This window comes from Sinocyclocheilus anshuiensis, unplaced genomic scaffold (genome assembly GCF_001515605.1).
Source record: "Sinocyclocheilus anshuiensis isolate Anshui unplaced genomic scaffold, SAMN03320099.WGS_v1.1 scaffold870, whole genome shotgun sequence".
NCBI lineage: Eukaryota > Metazoa > Chordata > Actinopteri > Cypriniformes > Cyprinidae > Sinocyclocheilus > Sinocyclocheilus anshuiensis.
Genome location: NW_015540842.1, coordinates 679,019 through 689,787, shown reverse-complemented (window position 1 = coordinate 689,787; position 10,769 = coordinate 679,019). Strand labels below are relative to the sequence as shown.

General features: G+C 36.3%; 1 protein-coding gene across 1 annotated transcript in view; it reads left to right on the top strand.

Annotated features, from left to right (window-relative positions):
* Positions 1–565: 565 nt before the first annotated feature.
* The window catches only part of LOC107687536 (double-stranded RNA-specific editase B2-like), a 177,251-nt gene continuing 167,047 nt past the window's right edge, over positions 566–10,769 (top strand). The window contains exon 1 of the mRNA XM_016484913.1: positions 566–1,020. Coding sequence (XP_016340399.1) covers positions 948–1,020 — 73 coding nt within the window. The 5' untranslated portion in view covers positions 566–947. The remainder of the gene's footprint in view (positions 1,021–10,769) is intronic.

The window sequence follows — 10,769 nt, the reverse complement described above, 5'->3', positions numbered from 1 at the left end:
ATTCTGGATGGCCTGAGTAAATGTGAACCTTTCTGAATATAATAGACTTCAATTTGAATTATTACTATTAATATTATTATTTATTAATTTTAGTTATTTGTTTTATTTTTTTGGAACTGCTAATTGACAATAATAGTCTCAGCCATCATGGCGACCCCCAAAATAAAAAGCTAGATTTGCACAGTGCCACTTTAAAATAACTTTCATGAAATGATTTACATTATCACATGATTTAATGATTAGCATATTAATCATGAAATTAGAAGAATATTCAAGCTGCTGGATAACATGAATCATCAGGTTGGCACAAACTTGTCCAAATGCTGTGGTTATTTAAAGCAAAACGGAGAAATTCTCACATTTCTAAGCTAATCACATGATTTCTAATTGAAACATTTGTATTTTATTGGCTGAACAGAAACATTTTCACTAATTTTCTCAAACTTTTGAGCCTCACTGTGTGCTGTAAATCTGCAACTTTTGCTGTCCCAGCCACATCTCACCTCCTGTCTGTCCTCTCATCGGCGCGCATCAGTGCCATCATCACTCATTCAGAGATGAAGGCTGAGTTCGCACGCCCGCATGGGATGGGATGGGATGAGGGGTGTGTCATTGGTCGTGATGTCAGAGCGCAAGGACTCTCATGATTGGCTCTAATTAGAATCTGCAGCAGCAAATAGACACACGTCCTGCATGATTGGATTCAAAGTGGTTGGTGCCAAAAAGCGCAGAGAGGCGCAGGAGCTCCAAGCGCGGGTGGAGGACGCTGCGCTCCAAATACGGTCAGACAGGCGAGCAGCACTTTTAGCTTGTTACCGAGAGCTTATTAGAAGAGTGTGAGGCGGAATAAGACGCAGCTGATATACCCGGAGCGTTTCGCGTGCGCAACTGCAGCACGGCAACTTCAGAAACATCAAGCAGGGCAAGTTCGCCAAAATCTGAGCACCATGGCATCGGTCTCCAGCAGCCAGGTCAAATGCAAGTTCAAGAGAAGGAGGAGGAGGAGGTCCAAGCGAAAAGGTAAAGTTTCTTTCAGTCGTAGTTGAACGCTTTCCCTCACAAAGCCTGGAATACGCAGCGTTAAGTGGCGATCATCTCCGCGCAACTGCGCAGTCTGGATGTCAGTACGCGGGTTTGTGTTTGATGCGCGTCGGTCGCGTCACAATCGTTCCTCTGTCAAGTTTGTGTAAACATATGCCAGCTCGCTTCAGCTGCGCACTGATTCACGCTCGCGCCGTTTATTTCTCCGTCTGTGCATCCAGTATTTACAGTACTGATATCTGTCCTTGTCCTAACCTCAAATATAAGATTTGACCTCCTGCGATTGTAATGTTATACCACGTTTTCAGTCTCTCGTGACCATTAAATGCGCATTTATGGGATTTTTGTAGTTTTGGGGAATTTAAATAAACTGTAACTATGACCAGGCACAGTGAAGACATAAATGGGGTTTGTTATTCCTTAAGGTGTTATTTCTACCTAATCTGACCTTTTAAAATGACTTTGCATCTGGAACCTAAATGTAGACAAATTAAATCATAAATGTAAATGTTACAACAAAACATTCTACAGTTTAAACTGTGATTATATGTCAACTGTCAAAATGTTTTCATGGCTGTAACAGAATATTTATTTTCATCTATATAATTTTTACTCCAATTTCTCAAAAACCTTTACATTTGCTTTTCTTCATTATTTATTAAATTCAAAGTGCTATGAACTTCACAGCAGGTTATACTGTATGATTATACTTGATTTGATTTTACTTTAAATTTTAGGCAACTTAATTCTCAGGTGTGTTCGAATTGTTTGCCTTTTTAGCACATTAAATATTAAACTGCTATAGTACAAAATATCAGTAAATAAAATGATCTGTGGCAAACAAACTTCCAGCTACCAAGCTTTATATGGAAATTATGTGAAGTTACAGTATACACCATAAACTGATAACCAAAAATGCACTTTATGCAGTAACATCTGCATTTATTATTAATATGTCTGAGTGAACTTGCCAACATGAGTTTACATGACAAAATGAAAGTCCTTTTCAAAGGTCAGATCGAGTAGAAATAGCACCTAAGGTAACAACAGCACGTTTTCACTGTAAAAAGCCCCTCAAAAAACTAGTTAATATTAATTACTTGCTTTCATTTAAGTATTATTTAAACATGACAGAATCCACCTAATTAGTTTACACCAACAAAAGGTATTTTAACGGTCAGATCATATAGAAATAGTCCCTCAAGGTAATCGATTGGCGCTCCTTGGATAACTGAGCAGTGGCACTGTTATTATATTCCTAATAGGTCTAGTATAGTCCAGAAGCTACAAACGTAGTATAGAATATATTAAAGTACTCTAAATTACTTGCATGTATAACATGGCTCTTTTGTTTAAACAATTTAATATATGTTTTTAAACAATTACACTCAACACAGAGATTATTATTATTAAAATTTTAGCTTTCGCTATTTTCTTTTCTTTTTTTGTTTCCATGTGTGTAGAAGCAGGAATTTTTAGGGAAATTAGTTGCACCAGTTCTATTTCCATTATCAGCTCTGAAATGTCATCATAATGTATTGAGAACAGTGCAGCATAATAGGATTGAATGACAGCGGGCACACTTGCTTCTCATCTTACTTTGGTGGCTGGTAATAAATGGAGGTGTGTGATGGTGGGGAGGTCCAGAAACACCTCTGTGTCTGCTGTGACAGGTTTTGTGCTGCGTCTCACCCCGTCACTGCTCATCGTGTGACCCGAGAGAGGCACGGGCCGTGGGCTGGATGGGCTGATAGCGCGGCATTGATCAGCCACGTTGCTCGCGGTCAGTCTGTCTGTGTGCCTTCGCTGGCAAACGGACACGGATTTGCTTGGAGTTTATTAACGTCTGCATTGCATGGTTTTGCAAAACTGTCAAACGTGTGAACAAGGGTTGTAAATAAATCATGATGATTTTTTTATGTAAATGTTGAATACAGTGGTTAGGCAACATGAGACTGCAGATCCGTCTCATTGTTCCTGGTTTTGCTTTCGAGGACATTGTGATGGAATTATTCTGGTGGAGTCATTTCATGAAGTATCATTAGCGTTGTGCAATACACACACTGATGTCTGTCCACAACTGCGGTCTGACCTGTAACCCAGAGTATTAATAACCCAAGCAATCGTGAGAACGTAGACAATAGTTGTAGTGTAACATCGAGGCAAATATATTTACATAATGGAAATGACAGAATTGGTCACACAACATTAAGCATTGCATATAAACATTAGAGGAGTGCGTAAGAATGTGAGTGTGTGTGTGTGTGTGTGTGTGTGTGTGTGTGTGTTCGAAGGGCTAATTTATCAGCTGAGCTAATGGGAAATGATGGTGCTGGACAGAAGAGTAGGAACTAGGAATGTAGAAAAACATGCTAGAAAGTGTACGTACTGGTCAGATTATTTAGACCGCCAGATTTTCACAATCATCTTTATCTTTTTCATCATCATTATAATAAAAGATTTTCATTTCCACTGGGACAATATACTTTACTCGGGGGAATTCAGACACAATTAATCACATAAAACCAGATAATGTCAGCAGATTGTTTTAACATCTCCCATCTAATCTCTCATAATGGAGATGAAAACATAATACCGTGTCTCGTTCTAACAAATGCTCATTTTTCTGAAAGCCGAAACAATTCATTTTATTGTCTTCCTGGCAAATGGGCGCCGTTCCGGGATTATATCGACATGGCATTTGACGGTCTAATCCTCAGCAAATGCTTCAGATTATTACAGAACGTCCAGTGCATTAAAACCAATGTGTATTCAAACGCACATAAGAAGATTTTGCTCCTGATGTGGTTGTTTTGCGCGCCATTGTAGCGTAGCGGTAATGTTAGCAGAGGTTACTGAGGTAGCACACATACAAACAATAGAGATTAGTCCTCAAAACTGGGACAGTTTCTCTTATTGCTATCATCAAGTATGTGCTTTTTTTAACCTCACATATTTGGTACTCAAATTCTTTTGAACAAGAAAGTGTGTGTTGAGGTATTGTATAGTTGTTTGCTGATAAGTTCAAGGTAAACAGGTCAAAAGCAAACCGTATTGGCGCAGCATATGAGAAGTATTAAATAATACAGTGTTGGATGAGTCAATACATTGGTGCAGAAGAACTACATTTAGTTCTAAACTTGTTAAAGGTTAGTGGATGCTGAAGTGTGTGACTGCCCCGCTGTGGCTTATATGGAGGGGGTCGTTCTGTTAATTGGCTCCGGTGTGAATTAACCACGGCCCAGTTATTTACCCCCAAATCTTTTGGGAAGAGTGTAGTGAAACCCTACCTACCATTAGAAATAAAAATAAGTTTGCTTAATAGAATGTGCACTTTTAATGTACTTCAGATCTTAAAAGTATATGTAAAAAAAAAAATTACTTGCAGATAGCGTAATTTTAATTAAGTAAAAGGCCGCTTAGGTTTACTTAAGTACACTTATTTATGTTTAAGACAAATTTAGTACACATTTAAAAAAAATGCACTTTTGAAATATTGTTAATCATTGTTTTAATAATCTTCTGTCATGATTTAAAGAAGTACACTTATTTTATATGTTTATTAACCTGCTAAAGCACATTTAAACTGCAGTGTGTTATTCGTTATTACATTTAGAGTTAATATATTAAAAAATTTCAAATGTACTAATTTGCTAATTCATCTGTAAAAATGAGTTATATATTTTTATGTGTGTGTGTGTGTGTGAAATACAATTTATGCTATATATACACCACACATCATATGTTTGTATATTTGTATTATAGTATGAATTTTCCATATGTGTTTGTCAGTAAATTCAGCAATACACTTTAAGCAGATTTCAAAGACAATAAAAGTAATTCTGAAATTGTGCTTAAGTCCTATAAAATAAAATAAAAACTTTAAATTTCAGCTAATTGCTTTTAATATGAATTTAAACTATAATGCATTTTAATTTAATTGCAACTGACATAAACTTAAGTGTTAACAAACAGTTCACACTTAAGTATATTTGTTTTTATATAAGTACTCTTTAAAAGCATGCAAAAGTGTACTTTTGTTACACGTATATTGTGATTTCTGTGACAGAGTATTTGACTGAAAGCTGAAATCCTGTATTTTGTTTGGTTTATTTAAATGGATGTAACAGCCTTGCGTTGGTATCATATTGTGCATGAATGTATCTGCTGCTACTTTTGGGTATGTCTAACAGTGTGTCCTGATGTGTGTGGATGTTGACCGACATGTTGTCAAATCGGTGAAGTAATTGCCACAGACATTTCGAGCTCCAGAAGGTCGAGCGGTTGTGCCGATGCGGTCAGAGGGCCAGCAGAGACTCAAACAGTTCTCGAATGAGGCACATATTCCCCATAGGCCAGTTTAGAAAGTAGTTATGCAGCCTTTCTCGCCGTTATTTTGTTAGAATTGTTCATTATTTGTCATCGCACATCCTATATCATATTCGTGATTGAAGCAATCTGAGGTGTCTTTAATTAAACTGCATAGAACAGTTAATAAGAGCATATTTACACAGTCTTTATTATTTTATTATATGCAAAATAAATATGTATGATTGGATTGAGTATGAAGATTTAGCTCAGACATAATCCAGACACCCCAAATCGGTTGTACCGGAAAAGGAAACGTATTTAGCCGTAATCAGATGTAAACACAATTTTTGTCCCAAGCCCTATACTTCATTACACTCTCCTCTTTGTGCACAGTGGTGATAAGGATTTTTTTTTGGTGAACGCCAGTATAACACCTCTAGCATTTAAGAAGTTAATGAAGGTCGTCACCAGCGGCAACCAGAGACCTGTGTGACGGCAGCGTTTCAATTCACACACACTTCCATGATTAAGCGTGAAATATTCCGTGGTTTAGGACACGGCGTCCTCTACAGTGCGTTTGGCTGGGGAGGGGAGAAAAAAAAAAGATATTAACTCTGAACGGTTTCGGCTTCCTCCAGAGGGACTGTCGATAAAATGACCAAAAGAAAGAAATAGCACAACTTTACAAATTAGCATAATTAGTAATTATCTCTTAATAGGCCCTCTTGGCTTTTGAGACTTGCCTCTTGAATTTCTGCTTAAAGTTCACTGAGTGAGAATAAAAAAAAAAAAAAAGATTCTATGCGGAAATGTCTCAATACCACACATGAGCTGCTGAGATAACCGTCTAATTGAGGTGAGACCGTGTCTGTAACATTCACGGGACAGGATGAACAATCTGGAGCTTCATTATTTAAAAATCATTATACAACAATAGTGGTAGATGCTATGTGGCCAACATAGTCATTTAGGTCATTTTATTCTTAATAAGATAATATTAAATTGAATGAAATTTTTGGTTTATATTGTTTGAAATGAGATTCAGCATTTAAATGTGCATTTTTAACCATTCAGGCTGTGATATTAAATTCAAATCACCATATGTGATGACCGTTGACCCTTAATCATATGTTTCTTTATATACGTTATTGTTCAGAACTTTGGGGTAAGAAAGTTTTGTTTTTGAAAAAAGCAAGGATGCTTTCAATTGATCAAAAGCTACTTAAGTTATCGCACAAACTGTCTGTTTCTGTTTCTTTTGCACTTTTTATTCATCAAGCGAATTAAAAATAAAATGCATGGTTTCCACAAAATAGATCAAGCAGCACAACATCCATTTTAATATTGTTAATAATAATAATAATATATTTTTCTAAAACCGCAAATCAGCATATTAGAATGATTTCTGAAGGATCATGTGACACTGAATACTGAATACATTACATTTTAAAATAACTGGTTTATATTGTAGTAGCATTGTACAATATTACAGTTCCTCTTTCCCTCGAGGAACTAGGGTTACATACGTAACCTGAGGCGTTTTACTGTATTTTTGATCAGCCTTTGCGAGTATAAAAGAGATCTTTCAGTAACATAAAAAAAAAAAATCGTATCGACCCTAAACATTTGCATGGAAGTGTGTCATATTATATATTAAAATAAAATAAAATAAAACATAATAAAATATTTACCGTTATCTTTCAGTTCTACTTGTGTAGCTTCGATTTTGAAAATTAGGGAATGATTTAATTCATTTTGAGGTTTAATAATTCATGCATCAGATGCTTTGTTGTTATTTCATCACTGCTGTATAGTTCAATGTGTTAATTATACTTTTGTCCGTCACATTAAAGTGAAAAATAGATATTTTAGGTCCTTGTTTCTGGCATACCCTGCTAGCGGACTCATCTGATCTGCCTGCCCACTTGTGATTGTGCTGCGAGCAGTTATCAGATGATCAGAGTAATAATATTACAGGCTATGAGAGCTGACAGCACAAGCACATCTCCATAAATACCTCCTGCCTGGAAAACGAGCACCGCACTGCTATGTGGGCCACAAATCAATTAACAATGCCCACGAGCGAGAACTACTGACACGAAGACTTCTAATACTGTGAAATCAGTAGCTTTGCAATAATAATATTAAATCTAATGCTAAAACTTTTTATTATTATTATGCATGCACATTATTTTTTAAATGTCTTTTTTATTATTATTTTGCTACAGGGCCCAGATTTTACATTGCACATGACGACCTAACACAGTACTAAAATGGTTTATCATACCAAAAAGTCCTTATTTACTGTTGTTTAAATGGCAAATATTAACATGACAAATTTTGGTTTCTAAACGTGACTTTTGAATGGCTTAATGTTTTCAACGTTTGTTTTACACAAACCGTACTGCAAGTGAATGGAGTCAGTATTTTCTTTTGCTTTTTGTGGTTTTCTCGATGGGTTTTGAGGACGGGAGCATGTCATGTTGGCATCTGTCTTATTTGGATAGCTGCTACCCAGTGACAGATGATTTTGCTCCAAAAATATTGTAGATTTTGGTTTGATGCACGGCTTCTGATGTCAACGGCAGAAGATGTGGGAAGCATTTTCTTGACACTGTAAACATATTAATAAGCCTACTTATTTTGTTTTTAGCATTCTATGGTTAGTAGCTAGGGTTGTGACGGTGAGGAAATTTTCCCACCGGTTAATCCACGTGTGACAACACCGGTAATATCGGTATCACCGCGGGGGCGTTCCCACTTTTTCTCGCTTTCCTTCGCTTTTAAATAGCTTGTAAAAGCGCCGTTGGCATTTTATTTTCACTTTCGAATTAGCGGCAGTTCGGCGTCAATTGCTTGAATGCAACAACAAAATACAACGTCAAACTCACTTTAGCCTATATATAAAACATAACTTTTATTAACAAAACAAATAAAAATACACTATGCTATAGGGCAAGCCGCCTAATATAAAATAACAAATAACTTACATAAAGTTTAAATAGGTATCCAAAACTGGAAATAGGCTAAGTAAACATGTATAATATATAACCAAATAAATAAGAAACGTAGAACGTTTATTAGCTAAACGAGTAAGAAAGCTTGGAGGCACGGCATACACATTGATGTCAACTAAAATAAATAAATGACACAAAGTTTAAATAAAGTAAAAATCAGCAAACAATGTGGAACTAATTAAATAAGAAACAAATGTTTAAAAAAACTTCCAAAATCTTGTTAGATAAACGGCAAAAGTCAACAGGCTTTTCAAAATCCAAAATATTGCCAAACAGGCGCTTTTTTTGTGATGCGACTGTCGTCCGGCACGCTGCATTGAGCAGCCGCGTTCAGTTTTTAATTGTAGTGTCTGTTCTTTTACTGAACTAAATGATTTTTATTACTATAAAAAATCAAAACGACGGTGGGGGTCGGTGACGCGGTGGGCAAGTGACTTAACCGGTGTTGCGGCTTAACAACGGTATCACCGTCAACACCATCTATCGCGGCAATTAGCCTTGTTTATTCTTTTGAGGTTCGCAACTAACAGGCCTGTGACTGGTTTTTGGGTTGTGAGCCGCCAGTACAGAAACACGGGTTTAGAATATCTAATATTAAGCTTGTCAGGATATGCTTTTAATACGTTGGAATCATTTTACAGATTTAGATGATGATTCCAGTATAAAAATAATTCTGAATGACATTAATATGTTGAAAATATAGATCAATGTGGATTTAGATTGTCAGCTAGATGTTGTTTTATGACCCTCACATGAGAGCAGTAATCCATGAATCTCAGTAACAACGTTCCCCATAAAATGCTTATTTAGCACTTAACCACACCGACCGCATCCCTGCTTGTGCATATGCCTGTCCTGGTTGTGGTATTATTTAGATATGATTATTGCGACAGGCGTGAGTGAATGCGATATGAGAGATTTGCTTTGTCTTTGATGGCAGCAGTGAAAATATATGAAGCTATTTCATATTCATCATTCCACACGCCGCCGTCTTTAAATAACATTTCCGTTCCTCATAGCCTTCAGTAAAGCTTCCTTCATCCATCGATTTCAACATCCTTAAGGGGCCATGCGTGGAGACCAGGCTTATCTTGCAAATCCTTTAAAAGGTGTTTAAAAAAACCTTGCTGTGCATTAGCTTTTTCTAATCTAATTCTTCTTACACTCTGTTTCGTGATTTTTTTTTTTTTCTCTCCTTCCTTTCGTTATTGTGTGTTAGGCCTGTTTGTTTCTGGGCAGGTCCGATTTGAACAGCTTTCGGGGACGCCGGCCGATGTATTTGTATTCAAACACTGTATGTTCGAATTGCTCATTTATTTCGTGTGATAGCCCAGAGTGTATTTGGTTTTCACACAGAGTGAGCCCTGACACTCTCTCGGGGTGAGATTTGCTCTCTCGTTGTTTGCGTACTGGCTGCCAGGAGTCAGACAGGATGGGTTTTATGTACTAGAGAGCAACACTTTCTTTTTTGTGTGCTTTCTGTGCTTAAACTACCTGGTCTCCTCCAAAGCCGTGTCTGGTCAGCCGATGGAGGTTGAAGGATACGCCGGACCCCAGGCTTATAGGACACAGAGGATGTGTTGCCATGGAGAGAGATTGTGTGTGTGCGCCGACGTGTTCAGGTATTGCAGGTTTTTTGGTTTCGGTAATATCCAAGCGTACACAAAACTATGCAATCACTTGCAGTAACTTAGGTGAAGCAGAAAGAGTGACAAACAATACCTCCTGTAGAAAAAAAATACATTTTCTCAATTATCACCTAAATGTCTTTTTTTAACCTCACTTTCCGGGATGTCACTTGTCTCTTGTGTTTATTATGATAATTAAAACTAGCAGGTTTTAGCAATTCATACAAGGGGAAAATGTGTCCTATTCTGTGTGAATAAAAAAGACAGGGGGTCTCATTTACTAACAAAATTTGTGTGTGAAATCTGTGTATGAACATTTTCACGAAAAAAAATCATAATTCATCCAAGTTTCAAATTTTTTTTTTATTTATGAACAAATATAGGAACAATTGAAACCACGCATATAAGTGTTGCCTTTAAAACATGTAAACATTTTATGCATAGATATTTCATTTAAAATAAATTTCATCAGATGTGAGAACTGCTAAGTTCTTCTGTATGTATGAATACGAATAATCCATGCAATTATTAGTAAATGAGACCCATTATTTCTTTCTAAACTTTCTCAAGGACATTCTCTACATTAAGATGACATTTTATACATAGCCATTTCATTTAAAAATGTATTATACCATTATATGGCATGAGTAAATGAGACATTAGTAAATGAGACATTATTTTATATTTTTCTTTATAATCTTTCTGAAGGACATTCCCTACATATATTTTAAATGTAAAAAATGTCATCATAATTTTTTTTTTTTTTTTTTTG